The sequence below is a fragment of the Aotus nancymaae genome, unplaced genomic scaffold (genome assembly GCF_030222135.1).
Source record: "Aotus nancymaae isolate 86718 unplaced genomic scaffold, 86718_ANA_hifiasm-v0.15.2.pri h1tg000022l_1, whole genome shotgun sequence".
Taxonomy (NCBI): Eukaryota; Metazoa; Chordata; class Mammalia; order Primates; family Aotidae; genus Aotus; species Aotus nancymaae.
The window spans coordinates 19,375,312-19,393,571 of record NW_026988435.1 but is presented as its reverse complement, the minus strand read 5'-3'; the positions used below and the strand labels follow the sequence as shown (position 1 = coordinate 19,393,571).

At 36.6% G+C, this 18,260-nt stretch overlaps 1 protein-coding gene across 3 annotated transcripts in view; it reads right to left on the bottom strand.

Moving 5' to 3' along the window:
- Positions 1–17,788, bottom strand: part of LOC105711824 (multidrug resistance-associated protein 1-like) — an 85,424-nt gene extending 67,636 nt beyond the window's left edge. For all 3 annotated transcript variants that reach the window (XM_021671954.2, XM_064380042.1, XM_064380043.1), the window contains exons 1-4: positions 17,717–17,788; positions 11,653–11,714; positions 4,893–5,040; positions 4,038–4,180 (exon numbers count right to left, since the gene is read on the bottom strand). In XM_021671954.2, the coding sequence (XP_021527629.2) occupies positions 4,038–4,180; positions 4,893–5,040; positions 11,653–11,714; positions 17,717–17,788 (425 nt within the window). The remainder of the gene's footprint in view (positions 1–4,037; positions 4,181–4,892; positions 5,041–11,652; positions 11,715–17,716) is intronic.
- Positions 17,789–18,260: the final 472 nt, after the last annotated feature.

The following is an 18,260-nucleotide window of genomic DNA, read 5'->3' as shown; positions in this document are numbered from 1 at the left end:
ATATTAAAAATAATCTATGCTCAAGGCATGATAAAGACCATAAAACAATATTTGTGATATTAGATATGAATACGTGTTTTTTGTTTGATATTAAAATAAAATCCATAAAGGGAAGAAGAGAGCCAACACAACAATCAACAAAAAATGTATCTAGTAAACAATAAAAGTATAATTTTGCTAGTAAATTAATGAAAATATTCCTTTTATATGCTTTATTTTACACATACAAGTATAAAAAAATATGACAATGTGCTCTCATCCATTAAGACAGTCCTCTCCAGCAGCTTTTCCATAAAAAAGAATACACATATTTTGAGACTACGTATGTATGTATGTATATTTGTAGTCTCAAAAACAGCTCATAACATTAGTTCTTCCATGGCCAAATTATGATCACACAAGCCTTGCAATTCTTTCTGATCACTCAGTTGTTACTCATTGTGAAAATGTTAAGGTTTTTCAGCTACTGCAGAATAAAAGTCTTGGAAGATCTTGGAAAATTGGAACTTTGGCTAAGTCCCGTTTATTCAAATTTTTTTCCAGGGAATTTATTTGAGTTCTATGTGCCAGATTTCGTGCTAAGAGCTAAGGACACAATGACTGAATAATACAGGATCCTTTGCGTCTTTCATCACCTAGGCAGGGAGAAGGGTGTGTCACCTGACTCACTGCAGTGCAATATTAAAATTCTTGTTTTGCAGGTCTGATCAAACCAGTGTGATGCAAAACTGTCTCACAAAATAAAGGAGACTGTTCTCTATCCCACAGACATTCTTTGGTAATTCAGATACAACCTTTCAGGAAACATAGACACACGAACTGCTATGACCTATTGCTGTTTTAGGAAAGACCAGGGCCATGGTGAGATTCTCTCACAAGTTTCTTGAGCAGTAGTCATTGGCAAGGGGAGTCAGAATATCCTGAAAATCCCTTGCTACTTCTCTCATTGGGAAATTGAAACTCTTTTCTTTAATTCCCTTCCTTTTGAATTTGGGCTGACTTGGGGGATCTTTTGGCCAAAACAATGTGGCAAAACTTCTGAGATTTCCCAGCCTACGTCATAGAAAGCCTTGTCTGAGCCTCTTGTAATACTCATTCTGAGGAAATCCAACTGCCATGTAAGAAATTTAGCTACTCTAAGACCTCTGTTCTCAAGCTAACCATTCAGAGAGGCTGTAGAAACAGAGAGAAGGAGAGAGATGGGAGGGAAGAGGGAGAGAGAGACAGAGACAGAGACACAGAGACAGGGAGAAGCAGAAAGAGAGGACAGAAGAGAGAGAGATGTGATCGTTTCCAGCTATCGTAGCCCAGGCCTCAGATGTGTGAGGTGAGGAGCTATTTTGAGCATCCCAGCACCAGCACACAGGGAGAAGATCCAGGGTAACTCAGCCTACAGTTAGAACCAAAGCACCAGCCATATGTCTCCATTTGGGCAGCTCTCTCCAGATGTTCTAGGCACTCAGCCAGGGTCGCAATCACGGTGGAGCAGAGGAAAGCAATCACTGCCTGAAGTTTTGACACCAAATTCATGAACATAGTAAAATTGTTGATTAACACCACCAAATTGTGATGTGATTCATTTTGCAGCATTGGACAACCAGAACAGGGCAGAAGAGGAAGATCCTGGTCAATGCTTCTGATAGATTTCTCTGGTCACACATAAGATAGTGATATGGTGACTCCTGGGATATGCTGAGGTGAGGGGCAGAGGCAAGGTGAGGAAGAGATCTGTTATCTAGTGGGGAAGGGGCAGTTAATCCAGGAAACATTTGGCTTATGCTTCTACAGACAAGGGAGCCAACAAAGAATTTGGGGTGCAAACTGTCAGGGACAGGTTTCTGACAGCAATATGCATCTTGCCTTGGTTCCCTGGTACCATTCTCTCTTGTTTTTATGTGTATGTGTTTGCACTAGCCACTGCTTCTCAATATCCTTTGATAAATTTCCTCATCTTCACCAATTCTACGCATTAGAATAGCTGATAGGTTTTTTTTCTTTTTTTCAGACACCTTTACTTTTCTTCACATATGTTAAGGTGATTTCATCCAGAACAATGGCTTGACATACCTAATCTAATTTAGAACAATTCCAGTTTGTCACTCCAGCCTATATCTTTCCTAACACCAAGTGTATATAGACAATTGCTTACTCAACCTTTTAATCTAGATGGCCCCATGTCAGGGATCCCCACAAGGACGCCTCAGCTCAATTATTTACTTTAGTAACTCACAGGACTCGGCATATAGTCATCCTCATGGGTGTATTTATTACGGTGAAAGGATACAAAACAAAATCAGCAAAAAAGAAAAGATATATGGAGTGAAATCTGGGAGAAAACAGGCACAAGCTCCGAAAGCCTTTTTCCTATAGAGTCACACAGAGCATGCTTAATTCTCTCAGCAACTAGTTGTGGCAAAACACGTGAAATGTTGTCTACAAGGCAAACTTGTTAGATATTCAGCACCCAGGGTTTTTATTGGAGGCTGGTCAAGTGGACACCCTTTTCTTAACACACACCAAAATTCCAGACTCCCAGAAGGAAAACGGATATTCACCATGAACCATATCGGTTGAATAAACAACTTGGACATATGGAGTCATTCTTATCAGTTAGGGCAGTGGGTACTCTCCTGAAATGTAAGTTCCAGTTGCCAGCCAAAGACCAGTCCTGTAACTAGGCTTTCCAAAGTCCATAGGCAGGTCTGCTATGTGAATTGTTTCTTTCTTTCACCACAGCTAACAGGTCTTTCAAAGTTAACAAGTCCAGAAGCAAACCCCATTCCCTTCTCTAGTCTTTCTTGCATTTTCTATATCTCAGGATGTAATGACTCATTTACCTTATGATTTAAACAAAAATTTTTAGGGCATCCTTAACTTCTCCCTTCCTCTCTCAACCTACATTCAGTCCAGCAATATATTCCGTTACCTCTACCTTTAAAACACAGCCAGAGTCTGACCACTTCTTATCACCTTTATTGCTACTACCTAGCTGAAGCCACGTTGACTTTTGCTCGGATTATCGCAAGCAAACTTCTAACTGGTGTTTCTTCTTCCACTCTTGCACTTCTTGATTTTATTCTCCACATAGCAGCCAGAGTCGTTCCTATAAAACTTAAGACTAATCAGATGATTTTTTTTTGTTTGTTCAAAATTTTCCATATGCTTCTCTGCTAATGTGGAATAAAAGCCTATATTACCATCATATTCCATAAGGTCTTACAAAATCTTGTCATCTCATCACCTTTCTGACCTCAATCTTATCTTTCCACCTCTCTGCTCCAACCTCATTTTGCCTCCTTGTATGCCCTCAGAGATACCAAGCATGAGCTTCTTCATGGCTTTTGCCCTTCCTGCTACGTTTAATTGCAATAGATATTTTATTTAGCTTCCTTCCTAACTTTCTTCAGGACTTTGACCAAATGTCACCTTATCACCAATGTCTTTCATAATTACCTTACATAAAACAGGAACTTCTGATTCCTCATATACACATATATATATAATAAATTCCCATAATAAATCAACTCTTATTTGGCTATATATATTATATGCATAATTTATTATATATATTATGTAAATATTATATAAATATATATTATTTGTTATATATTTATAATATATAATTTATTATATATACACATATATATAAAATAAATTTTCAGAATAAATTCCTTTTTATTTGGCTCTCTTTCTATATATGTGTGTGTGTGTACATATATGTATGTGTGTATATACATATATGTATGTATGTGTATATGTATATATCCTATTGGTTGTTTCTCTGGAGAACCCTTGCTTAATAAAATTAATATAAGATTTTAGAACAGTGCTTATTATATGGTTGGCTTTATTAAATATTGACTATATCACCCTAATTCCCATTTATATTGCAGATAACCCTAATGGCATGTCCACCTCCTAATAATATTTGCAATAAGGACCTTCTCTACTCTTTTGTATTAGAAATTTTATATTAGAATACTTACTCATCATTTACCTGTGGGGAGGAAAAAAAAACCCACCAGAATTTAACTTACTTCATTATGAGTGGGCTAGTGAAGGATAAAATATCAGCAAACACTTTAAATAAGGCAACTTGAATCAGGACAGACTTAAAGGTGTTCCACAAGGCATAGAGTAGGGATGGTTTCGTGGTATCTGCCTCTTTATGAAAAGATGCCTACATAATTAAAGAAAATAGAAACAATGAGAAAATTGGACACAACTAATATTTATAAAATAAAATATATATAAACTAATCATACAATTAACAGTGTGCTCTAAAGACAATAAGGTAATAAGAAAGGAATAAGTCAGTTAAACTTGAAATTATGACCCATATCATTGGAAGGGTAGGTGGCATTATTTACACCACATGGCATAAAAGGGCAAGTGCAATAGTTGCATTTTATTATTTTTGTGAGTTTTGAAACTATTTAATTAATATAAATACAGTTTTCATCTCCAAATTATATTTCCTTTGGAGAAGTCTGAAAATAATATATATGTATATGTATATATGATGCTAGATGTGGAGTATCTGCTCCTGCTCCCATAAACTTTAATTTTGACCACCATATAATTTGCTTTGAACAATAGATGTGATGCTCTGAGATACAGAAGCTATCTTTGTCACCACTGGTAAGAAGCCAAATGATACATACATGCATATCAACACATTATAAATTAACATTAAAGAGAAGGAATGTTGAGTAGTTGGAAGACAGAAATGGGCTGCAATAGCAACAAATTATGCTTATAAAAGTAGATTGTCATTTCACACATTTTAAGAATTTCTATATTAATAATAGCATCTCATATTTGAGAAAAGCTTTATCTAGTTTTCCAGTAGTAATTACATCAGAATTTAATAGAACCTTGTAACTAATTACCTTAACTTTTTGCCTCTCTTGAGTCCTTAAAACTTCCTTTCTCCATTGTTTTTCAAAGATGGGACACACAGTGTAGGAGGAGTCACTTTCATTTAGTTCAAAAAGATCTTCTCTTTCCAAAGGTCTCGTATAGCCTAAAGTAATTACTCTAAAGATGAAAAAGTAAGGTAAACACGATAGCAAAACAAATAATAGGTTAAAAATAAATTGTCATCATGCACTTATTTCATTCCTTGATTTATAAATTATTTTACTGATCAAAATACAATGACTATATTATGTGTTTAAAAAAATCATATGGTTTTATCCTGGAGGTCAATAATGTGAAGTAATCATGTGTAGTTTTTATAAATGTTGTTTGGACATCCAATTATTCAGTGAAACACTGACTTCATTTATTCGTCTTACATTTGAGAAATGTACCACTCACCTCATTCACTACTTCACCTCACTTGCTGAAACTTAAATAGCAAACTTTCACAGTAGAATATTTCCCCAGCTACCAAGTACCCACCTGGTTGGTACTTGGTACCCACTTGGTAGCTGGGGAAATATTCCACTTTGCTTGTGTTTACTTTTATGCTTGTATTGGAGGGGAAATGGATTCAACCTCTGCATTTGCAATTTCTTCTGTTCCACTAGGACTTTCTACACAATTTGCTACTTGACTTTATAGATTGTACAACTTGATATGTAGTACTTGTCCCTGTCCCATAAGCTTTGGCCTTGGCCTTATGACCAACAGAATATGGCCAATCTGAATATAGTTTCTGAATTGACGCCTTAAGAAGCAAGACAAGTCTCCACAAGCCCCTTAATTTATCAACCCTCCTCCATTCAGTGAGTTTATCCCAAGTGACACTGTGAATAATTATGCAAGAACAATGGGTCTAAACTAGTAGGCAAACAAGATGCATAGTGTAGCTTTACCACAAAATTTACTGTGGGAGACAATGAATTGTACTTACCTACAGCTCTGCTCTACTATGTTTCTGCTAACAGAGTTCCTATATTTATCCAGTTGAAAATCTCTTGAACTCATGGTAAAGTCTTATCTTAGCCACAGAGTTATGAATTATGATTGGTCTAAACCAGTCCTGGTAATCTCATTACCCTCTGCTTGGGATTAATAATATAATTGAGTTATGGCTAACAATACCTAAACAAATATCTGCTGGGAAGAACTTTCTTATTCAAATGAAAGCATAGAACTTCAAAAGGAGAAAACATTTTGCCTCCCTTCCACTTCCCTTTGTCCTTTGAAGCCATGATGCTCTGAGATAAAAAGCCCATTTTTGCCACCATGGATGAAAAGACAAATGATAAGGATGGGAAGTGGAAAAACAGAAAAACTCTGAGGTTTTTTTTTTGGTTTTTTTTTTTTTTTTTTTTTGACACAGACTCTCGCTCTGTCACCCAGGCTGGAGTGCAGTGAGCAATGTTGGCCCACTGCAACCTCTACCTCCTTGGTTCAAGCAATTCTCATGCCTCAGCCTCCCAAGTTGCTGGGATTGCTGGTGCACACCACCAATCCTGGCTAGTTTTTGTATTTTTGGTAGAGATAGGGTTTTGCCATGTTGGTCAGTCAGTCTTGAACTCCTGGCCTCAAGTGATCCATCTGCCCTTGCCTCCCAAAGTGCTGGGATTACAGGTGTGACCCACCATGACAGACCTAGCCTGGGCCTTTTATAACATTTCTGAGATAGTTCAACATCCTATTTTCAGTAACACCTTCTTCCCAATAACATAAGAAAATAAATGCCTGATTTTTAATATTATTATTATTTCGCTATTCTGTTACTTGAAGCCAAATGCACTCTGAAGTGATATAAGTCAGATATAGTTTGTGACTTTGGTGACATGACTTGTTCAGTAAGAAATTAAACTCGTATTTAAATCCAGACCTTCTGATCGTATAGCCTAAGTTCTCTCCATTATATACTGTATTATTAGCCCAGGGGACTGTAACAATGGCTTAAACTACTCCAAACTGGGACTGCTTTTATTGGCCTTGTTACTAAATAATCTCAATTGATTGACTCTGGGATAAATTTAAACCCTGCGGTAACAAGAGTCTCCACTATATTTTATTTTACTTTTAGAATAATTGATAATATCTTACCACAATTCAAATTTAACAAAAAGGTTTAAATGAAATAAGAAAGGACTTTCGGTAATTATGTTTCTGATGGCTCAAATATGCTGGACATTTTCCTGCAGTGCACTTTTAAAAACATATTAAGCAATAAACTACTTTCATGTCATATTAAGTTCTATTTCATTCCATAAAATAAATATTCATTTTCAAAATAAGACTCCATTGACTTCTAGAAAAGCATTTTTAATAACATTTACTGCCTCAGCATTTTGAGTTAGAAGTGTGCAAAACTCAGCAGTTTTGGTTCAGGGAAAAGTGACCTCTGGCTGTCATGCTGAGTCTCCAAATAATGCAGCATCTAAAAGTGACACTTAAGCTGAATTGATTATGACTCTCATGGCTTGGTGGTTTAACTATCTTGACGTTTTTCCCAGATGTGTGCTTACCGCCACCATCTTTTGCTCTTTTCTGATAGACTCTGATCACATGACTGGCCTTACCTTCCCACACAGGAGTTTGGAAAAAGAATAAGCAAGGAAGTGATGAGGAAGTGGTATTTATTGAACTCAAATGTTAAGGCAGCTCTTTGGGAAACGAGGACCAAGAGTTGGCCGTCTCAGTAAGTGAAATGTGTAATGCATACCAGGTCCCACCAACCTGTGGGCTTTATTCCTAAAACAATAATAAAGTTTACACACGCATCTCATATTTTTAGAATGATGTTTCTTTTCTTTCTTTCTTTCTTTTTTTTCTGAGATGGAGTCTCCGCCTCACAGGTTTAAGCAATTCTCTACCTCAGCCTCCCGAGTAGCTGGGATTACAGGTGTGTGCCACCATGCCTGGCTGATTTTTTGTATTTTTAGTAGAGATGGGGTTTCACCATCTTGGCCAGGCTGGTTTTGAACTCCTGACCTCGTGATCTACTCGCCTTGGCCTCCCAAAGTGCTAGGATTACAGTTTCTTTTCAAAGGACAGTCCCGTCAATGAATTTGATTCTCAAAACTCCCCAAATCAGACAGAAAAGAATTAATTTCTCATTTTTACAGGCAGTTAAACATTAAGACCTTCAGAAACTGTTCACAGTGTTTTATATGTAAAACAAACCCAGGATAACTTAGCAAAAAAACAGTGAGCTGTATTAATTCTGATACAGTTTGGCCTTGTTTCCCCCCAAATCTCATTTTTGAATTGCAGTTCCCGTAATCCCCACATGTTGTGGGAGGGACCTGGTGGGAAAACTGAATCATAGAGGTATTTACCCTCATAATGCTGTTCTTATGATAGTGAGTGAGTTTACCCGAGATCTGATAGTTTTATAAGGGGCTTTTCCCTCTTCACTTGGCACTTCTTCCTGCCACCATGTGGAGAAGGACATGTTTGCTTTCCCTTCTGCCATGATTGTAAGTTTCCTGAGGCCTTCTCATATCTGTGAAACTGTGAGTCAATTAAACTTTTTGCCCTTATAAATTACCCAGTCTCAGGTATTTCTTCATAGCAGCATGAGAACTGACTGATACAACTTCCATCGTTGAATTTTATTATCTCAGAGAGAATTTTGACTATATTTAGAATTAGCAAGTGTGCATAAATATCTCAACCAACTCATGTGAAGAGAATAGAAAAACAGCTTATCTCTTAGAAAGATAAGCTGAAATATAACATTTATAAATGAATAATATTTGAATGCTTAGAAAATATAAATATATAGTAGCATTATTGATTTTTTTACTATTAATCACCTTTTAAAACATTTCTGGAACGAGGTTATTATGTTATGGGAAAAGAAAATAAATTAATCTGGCCAAAAATTATAGAATGGGAGAAAGGGAGCAAGTTGGCTAATGTATAAATTTTATTAATAGGTGAGAAAAAGGACATATTGAATAGTGTATCTGGTTAAAATAATGACACAATAGTGACCTATGAAAACTCTTACTACACTTTTCCATGTATATCTCTAGCCATGATAATTTCCACTGGTGACAAATTATATTTGCTAATAAAAGCTTGGTAATTATTTGATCATCAGAATGATCTAGACAGCTATTGTCTTAGGAATTAAGGCTCATAAGTATATAATTTTTAATTATTCTGACATCTGAGCACTTTTAATTGAGTTATTCATATAATTATAGATGCTTGAATTTGTTCTAGGAGATAATTTGACACTATTCTCTAACTCCAAAGATGGATTTGAAAATACAATTAATCTTTGTCTTCAAAGGGACATTCTCTTAAACAATAGTTATGTTTCAAATACAGTTGTTTAATCACACATAATAAATCAGATTAGATCCATGCTAATGACAGTTCTGGATAACAATATTCTACGAAAATATTTTGCATCTAGTTGTGAGATATTCAAATTAAACAGAAAATAAATATGATATTCACAGTTAGAGCTTGATGGTTTGTTTGATTGACTTAAAATATGGATTTCAAAATACTAGGTTGTCATATTTGAAGATTTGCTATATCTAATCTTGCTTATTAAACTTAATTTCAGCTTCTTACTTTAGGAATGCTAAAATAATGTTTGCAATATTTAATGTATATTCATATAGTTTTATAGTTTGATAACCAAACTTTAAAACTACATGTATTTAAAATTGATTTTATTTGTATTATTAAAATTCTATGATACCTATGACTTTAAAATGAGACTGAAATTTTTTAAAGCTGGGATAAGTATTACTCTTCCTCTCAACTCCTCTGTAAACAAAATTCAGGGTTGAAAAGGTTTCTATACATATACAAATTTGAAGAATTAAAATCCTTAAATGTAAATAGCTCACATTCAGATTTCTATCTAATCTTTCTTTTTCCTAGTGTACAGCTTAATGTTACATAGTTTTGCCATCCTCTTTAAGAGATTCCTAGATGTGTGTAACTTGGAGATCTTATCACAATTTAACCCCTTCTGCCCAAGTATTTGCTCACAAGTATACACATACTTCAATTGATTTTAAAAATTCCCCAATGATCTTCATGTTGACAAATTTAATGGAGACTATGTAGTTATTATTTTGATTTACCACTTTTCAGTATTTGTCCCTATTGGCCACTTTATATTTCTCCTTTCTTGACAGTTTCTCTTTTCTTACCTTTCACTCACACTATTTCATCAGATACTTCTCTTATAATACATTCGGAACAGCTTTACTTAGCTTCCTTTGTAGACTCCTCCTTCTCTTGCCATTTAAATACTGAGGATTGCCAGTGTTCCATTTGTTCAGCCTATTCAGTGGGTTCTTCTCATGGGCAGTCTCATTCATCCTGATGGCTTAAACTACTGCCCTCTAGTCAATGACTCCCAAATCCATATCTATAGGTCAAAGGTTTATTCTAAGCCCGGAAGCCACATATCTAAACTCCTGTTCATATGATGCTTCAAATGTATCTCAAAAATTAAAAATTTCCCAATGTGAACCCACATCTGAACCTCGCAGCCAGTTCTTTCCTACCTTTATTATGTGGTTTTCACATAGTATTTGCTCAACTTGGAATACCATGTTACTCACTCCTATACATCTTTAAATGTCAAGTGAAAGTATTGGTATATGTAAAACAGTCCCGAATGATGCAAACTTGGTTAGATGATTCTACTGAAAATTTGTGTTTGTCAGTTATGTTTATGTTGCCTTTTCCCCCTTTTTTTTTTAATGGTGGTATATTTTTTAATCTTTTTAATTCTACTATGAATTCCTAGAAGAGAGAAATTAAATCATTTATCTCTGCATTTTTAAAGATTAGCAGAGTTTGGGGCATCTAGTACCCAATCATCTTTTAAAATATTAATCTACTCTTGAAAACATGTCTGTAGATAAAATTGAGCAATTTTGTTTCTGTGGACTATAGAGCAAGGGGCATAAAGCTAGAAAGACAAATTTAACTTCATATTATCATGAACTTTCTGTTATGGGGAAAAAGAAATACATTTCTAAAGAAAGGCTCTGAAGTTATAAAATAAGAAGACATCAACTCTTCCCATTCAACACTATTTAATTTCTGTGTTAAAATCAGAGTTCACAATGATATGTCCTGAGGAAATTTTGAGCCCTCATCATACATTACGGATCAGTTAGTCTACGAGAAAAACCATAATAGATGTCTTATAAAATGATCAGGACTGTGTGTGTGTGTTTTCAAAGTAACATATATGAGTATATATGCGAGCATTCCTTATAAAAAATAGAATGACATAGCAAAAATAAAGCATAAAACGTGAACTCAGCAGAAATTGGTTTAAAACACATACTTGCTCCTACATGGGTGTCAATGGACAGGTGCTTTCCTTTCCTGAGCCTAAATTTTTCTCATGCAAATGCCTATCTCATAGCACTTGGGGGAGAATTAAATGAAATAATAAACTCAAAGTGGGTAGCATATACTTGATGATAAAAGAGAAGTTCATTTTTCTGTCCTTCCCTAGTGCTAATGAAATAAAAACCCTATAAAGGGACAGACATATTGGAGGAATATTGGTACTGTTATCTGTGGAACTACTTAGTATGTTTTTACCTGTGATTCTGTGTGATAAGTAATATGAGACAACTTTGTCCAACTATTCACGTTGAGATTAAAGGAATAACATTCAGCTGTCATTTCCCTTGTGATCTTTTTCAATGTGTTATGCTACAAATATGTTAGTAAAATTCCTACCTGCTAAACCAGGAATATGTCACTTTACTGAAAAATGAGGCACTTTTCTCAGGACTGCATTTCTGAAAAGAAAAAATATAGCAAGTGGTATATAAAGTAAATGTTTTTAATTTACATTTAAAATATTTTTTTCAGAAAAGTAAACCTGAAATGACATATTCTACTAATGGTTACAGATTATATCGATATCATAATTCTTAAGAAATATACTTAAGATATTCTTGGATGGTGGTTGGACTAGAAGAATTTCAAGATTTCTCCCAACATTATGATGGTGCACGTAGCAATAAATCATGGTGGAAAAATAATGTGTACATGTATGTATACATATATATAGATTTTAGAAATGTAAATTTACAATTATATGTGTTTATACACAATATATATACATACACGCATATATGTACATATACTATGTATATATACGTACACATACAGAGGGTCAGTTCTTTGAACTTATTAGCCCATATTGGCTATTTACAACTAATACAATTATATGACAGTATAAGTGAATAATGTATACATATGTGTATTATATATGTATATGTATATATAAGCTAAATTTAATGCATTTAAATTGCTAAAGATAGTTTTCTTTTTCTGAAAAAATAGAAAAATAAGAGACTATCATGTATTTGTTGTAGTTCTGTATATGTTTACATATTTTTGTAATTATATGCACAATTACATATTTGTCACAATTACATGTTATTTTGGGCTGGATTATAAAATTTCCATAAAATTTTCCCATTTACTATGTTGGTTTAACCAATAGGAAAGAGGTTTAAAAAGAGAAGATCTCAAAAATAATCATTTTGTGTTTTTATAGTCAGCACCAATCTCTTTGAATTTTGAAAAGTAAGACTGGTCACCAAGTTAATTTTGATTTTTAGAAACTGTCCAAATTTGAGAAATTTTGCACTGATCTTCCTTAACTAAGTTCTGTTCCATATTCGGTGTTTACCAATTTAAAAAATTCTGAAGCTAGAAGGAATGAGTAAATCCAAATTTCATTCTATACAAAATGCCCAAAGTATAGAAGAGAAAACATAATTGACTCCAAATCTGTTCTCTGTGTTATAGAAAATTATATAAATCATGTAAGATATATACGATTTACCAAAATGGTATCTATCATTATAAGATTGTTGCAAGAACTAAATATAGAATACTTATCACACCATTAGCTCAAAACAATGACTCAAATATATGAACAATAAATTTGTAATCATTATTGTTATCACACATATTATTTAAAAATTAAGGCCAAGTGTGGTGGCTCATGCCTGTAATCCCAGCACTTTGGATCACGAGGTCAAGAGTTCAAGACCAGCCTGGACAAGATGGTGAAACCCTGTCTCTACTAAAAATACAAAAATTAGCCAGGCATGGTGGTGGGCACTTGTAATCCCAGCTACTGGGTAGGCTGAGGTAGAGAATTACTTGAAATCCGGGAGGTGGAGGTTGCAGTGAACCAAGATTGTGCCACTGTATTCCAGCCTGGGTAACAGAGCGAGACTCCATCTCAAAAAAGAAAAAAAAAAAAAAGGAAAGAAAAGAAAAAGAAAAAAAAAACCCAACCTCTTCCCCCCAAAAAACCCCACAGAAATAAGAACAGAAATTATTGGAAAAAATGTTCTAAGAATTCATTAATTAACCTAGAGGACATATTTTATAAGTTCAAATTTCACAGGGAGTTGCTAATTTGATAATTTGCCACCAATTAAAGGATCTGATTCATATCCAAAACACATTAATTCTGTGGAAAATTGTAAATGGCTACCAATTCTTTGCAGCTTTTCCCATCAAGAGGTGGAATCTATTTCTACCCCTTGTATCTGGGCTGGCATTGTGTCTTGTTTTGGTCATGGAAATACAACAGGAGTGACATTGAAAGAGCTCCAATTCTTAGCCTCAAATGCCGTAATGCTTTGGATCCTTCTGTGCTTAGAACGCTGAGTGCACCATGTACCTGAGGTGGTGTTAGGCTACTGAAGGATGACAGATCATATGGAGGAGAAATGAGGCACTCATCTGATGGTCTGTTACCCTCTGGCCAATAGCTTGAAACTGCCAGACATAGGAATAAGGTGGTTCTAGATTATCTGACTACCAGCCCATCTGCCAGCTGATTCTACAATCATTGTAGAATCACTGTCACTGTATTTAGCTCTCACAACAATCCTATGCATAAGAGAGCTCAGGAGTTAGCCATCAAACTGACCCAAACGAGGACACAATCCAGCTGACCCAAAGAATAGTGAACTAAATAACATGGTTGTTGTTTTAGGCACCTAATCCTTGCAAAGCTACCACAAATGGCTTTTTTAGCAGACTAGGAACTCAATATTTGGATTAGCATTCCCTCTAGGACCATTTTTTCATGTGAAAGCATCTTATATGAAGCCCTTTATATTTTCTAGTAAATAGCTCTTTAGGTGTGAACCAGGTACCTTATGCTGAACCACAGCAAAGCCCAACCATACTTTACTTCCCAGAAGAAATAGCAGCCAGGTTTTTTTTTTTTTTTAAAGTCTGATGAAGGGAATTAATTCTTACCAAGCACCAAGAATGTGCGAATGATTTTACAATACATTGATAATTACTGAATTAATATTATGGATATTACTGAGTTGATTATGTATTGCAAATAGTAATTTTTATGTAGAAAAATAGAACATGACAATTCTGAGTGTCCTTGAATGTTCTAATTTACTCCCATTTTCTCCATTAAATATTTATCATCTTTCTAACTCATTTGTTCTCAATCTGACAGCAATTCTAGTCTTCAGACCTAACTGACCCCAGGTGAGTTTCTCATTTCCCTGTGTCCCCTACAGGCCTTGTTTAAGCTATTTTATCATCTACTATATTTATGTACTATTGAGTTTATAGTAGGCATTCATTCCATAAACATACCTTGACATTGCTGACTTATGAGCAATTTTCACTAGGATGGAGGTCCTGTTATTTCTGGATTATGGCAGAGGAACAAGAAGTGTTTAGACCACCAGATCATAGGCAGCCAGGGTTCAGAACTGTGAGGTTTTCAAGCTTCCTTAGGTTTAAAGTTGAGACGTGGCCTTATGGCAATATGGTTTGTGTGACACATTGCTATGTTTACTGATATCCCATAATGCCTAATTTCAGAAGTTTCCTTTGTGGATTTTATAGGATTCTGGGAATAGTGGAGGAGGTTACTGGAAAGTGAAAGTAGATGCTCATAGAGAAGTGAAAACTTCCAGAAATTGAAAAAAAAACTTACCTTTTTTTTACTGACATGGAGTCTTGCTCTTTTGCTCAGGCTGGAGTGCAGTGGCACTATCTCTGCTCACTGCAACCTCTGCCTCCCAAGTTCAAGCAATTATCCTGCCTCAGCCTCCTGAGCAGTTAGGATTGTAGGCGCTCACCACCACAACTGATTAATTTTTGTTTTTTTAGTAGAGACGGGGTTTCACCATGTTGGCCAACCTGGTCTCAAACTCCTGACCTCAGGTGATCCACCCACCTTGGCCTCCCAAAGTGCTGGGATTATAGGTGTGAGTCAACATGCCCAGCTAGATAAAACTTACATTTTTTTAATCACTAAAGATGTGCTAAATTCTGGACTAAGTATATTATTTCACTAAATGTAAAATACTTTTATGGTGTAATAATTTTTGTCACCCCTATTTTATAGAAATGGAAAGTATACCCAGAGTTTAAGAAACTAGTCTAAGATCTTGAAACAAAGTATTAGAAACAGGATCTAAACCACTTAGTTTATTCTATCCTCCAGTTGTGATTCTACACTCTCAACTCTGTACCATGCAACACTGTTTTTCACCACCTACACCTTTCCTCTCGCCCACTTCCTCTGCTTCCCTTCTCCAGGCTCTTGTGCTTCAATCCTATTCAGGATTTAGTGCCTTTGGTAATGTCTGTCCTTTTACTCCAGTCCAAGGCTCTGATACAGGTTCTGTATGACCAGAGCAACCTCAACATACACTCAGGGAGGACTTAAGAGGTCCTTCAGATTGGCATTCAGTGATTATACTCTCATATTACGTAACTTTCTCATTATTTCCTTAAAGGTGCTTCTCTCTCACTAGACTTTGTGCTGTCGGAAGACAGAAGCTATAGTTGATTTATCTCTCTATCTGTAGCTTCTGGAGAAATCTCCAGTTTCTCTAGGCCCATGGCCCAGCTTAAAGTAAACATGTTTGGGATGACTGACTGAATGGATGGATGCTAATCACCAGCACCAAAAAATATGTAGAAGCATCTATTCACAGGTCACCATGTTAGCCATAAAAATTCAGTTAGAAAGGTGGCTCATGCCTGTAATCCCAGCACTTTAGGAGGCTGAGGCCAGTGAATTACGAGGTCAGAAGATCAAGATCATCCTGGCTAACACCTTCTCTACTAAAAATACAAAATATTAGCCAGGCATGGTGGCACACACCTGTAATCCCAGCTACTCGGGAGGCTGAGGCAGGAGGATCACTTGAACCTGGGAGGCAGAGGTTGCAGTGATTCGAGATCATGCCACTGCACTCCAGCTTGGGCAACAGAGTGAGACTCCATCTTAAAAAACAAATATATATATACATATATGTGTATATATATATGAAGTCAATATGTAAGTAAACAGAGTTTCTTATGCATTTTGAAGTCATCAACTTTTTTTTTTTTTTTTTTTTTTGACACAATGTCTCACTATGCCGCCCAGGCTTCAGTGCAGTGGAGCAAACATGGCTCACTGCAGCCTTGATTTCCCAGACTCAAGTAATTTTTCCACCTCAGCCCCTCCAAGTAGCTGGGACTACATGAGTGTGCCTCTATGTCTGGCCCTCCAGAGTGCTGGGATTACAGAGGTGAGCCACTGTGCCAGGCTACCATGAACTTTTTAAAACATTTGGCATCATAGAAATAATAAATAGAGAATGAAATTAAAATGAAGATTTTCAACCTTGTTCAAGTGGATTCTTGATCTATGAAGGCTATCGAAGGTCAATAATAGTCAAGGAAACAAACAGTTCTTGAATACTAGAGGAAGAGCTGACTAGAATTTTGGGTGACAAAATTGAATTTTACACTTTTTCAACTACAAGTTTATAATTTACTGCCTTTGGTCACTTTTGCTGTTTCACTAATGATATTAAAGTTTACCCAATTGAGCCTGCCATCTCTATGGTACAGTAAAAAAAAGCATGCTATAGTGATGGAGCTTTTTCACATTTTCAAGGAACTTATTTGGCCCTTCTATTTCGTAGACTTTTACAAAAGTAGTTTACATGTAACTTAATTTTAAATAAATTTATAGTTTGATTTTGTATGTGATCAGAATAGATGTCACATTTATTTGACACTCAGAGTTACTAAAAAAGCCAGGATTAGAACAAGTGCCACTGAATTGGAATTACATTTTTTCTCCTTGTTAGGACAACAGGGCTGTCTCTAAGTCCATGTCTTGTATAGTGATGATAAGAGAAACAAACGGAACTTTTGTTAGGAAAATTGTTGCTAATACACAATTGAAGGTTCATTTCTCTCACTACAGTCTTAGCACGGGACTCCCATTGTAAAAGCATGAGTTATCCTGTGCCAGAGCAAAGCACAATCAAGAGTCTGAAGTTTCTGGATTTGCCCCAGACCTGGATCCCAAAATCCACACTGGGCATTATTAATCCCCAATGCTCTGCGGGTTTAATGGGACCACCCACTGGTTGCAGAATTACACCCCAACCTGTGTTCCTTCAGCGATGACAGGTCCGTGCACACTTTCTGTGTATGAAAGAGTTACTTATCTCTTCAAACAAAGATTCCTTTTCCTCTCCTTCAGCTCCACCAAGACTGAGCTCCCTCTGGTTCAAGCTGCACCCACCCTGATCTCTGCTCTCTGCTCTCAGGATTGAGTGTGTATGCAGGTCTGTCTATCCCGTGTGTGATGACAACTGAAACAAGGGCTCATCAGTCCACATTCAGGGTCCGAGGACTCACCTCTTCCCACTTCCACTCCCCCACCCACAGTGGCCCCACGACCAGCCTCCTCTCCTCTCCCCTAGGGACCAGCGAACTTTACCTGCTCATCCAGCTCCCCGCGGACGCGCCGATAGGAGCCGCGGGCGCCCCAGCTCCGCAGGCTGGAGAGCATCGTCCGCGGGGCGCCTGGCCGCTGGCCTGGAGCGGGGCTGGGGCTGTCACTTCCTTTGTCAGGGGACTGTCAGTGCGGCGCCGGCACGGGGAGGACGCGCACTCCGACCCGGCAGAGTCAGCTGTCACTTTAGTCCCTGCCTGGGCGTCCTAGTCAGTGCGCCTGGGGCGGGGTGCGGGTGGAAAGGGGTTGGGCCCGGAGGAAAGGTGTGGAAGGAGACTGGGAGGGACAGTTTATAGAATCAGCTGCTTTCTGCCAGGCGAGAAGTTTGCACTCGACTCAGTAGTTCTTCCCTTTCCATTTCCTGTTAGAAATCTGTGTCCATTTTTTTTTTTTTTTTTTTGAGATTGTGACTTTTTAAAAAAATTGTATTTGGGGTACCTGTGCACATCCTGCATCCTGCAGGATTGTTGCATAGGTACATACATGCCATGGTGGTTTGCTGTCTCCACCCCGCGCCCCCGTCGCCTAC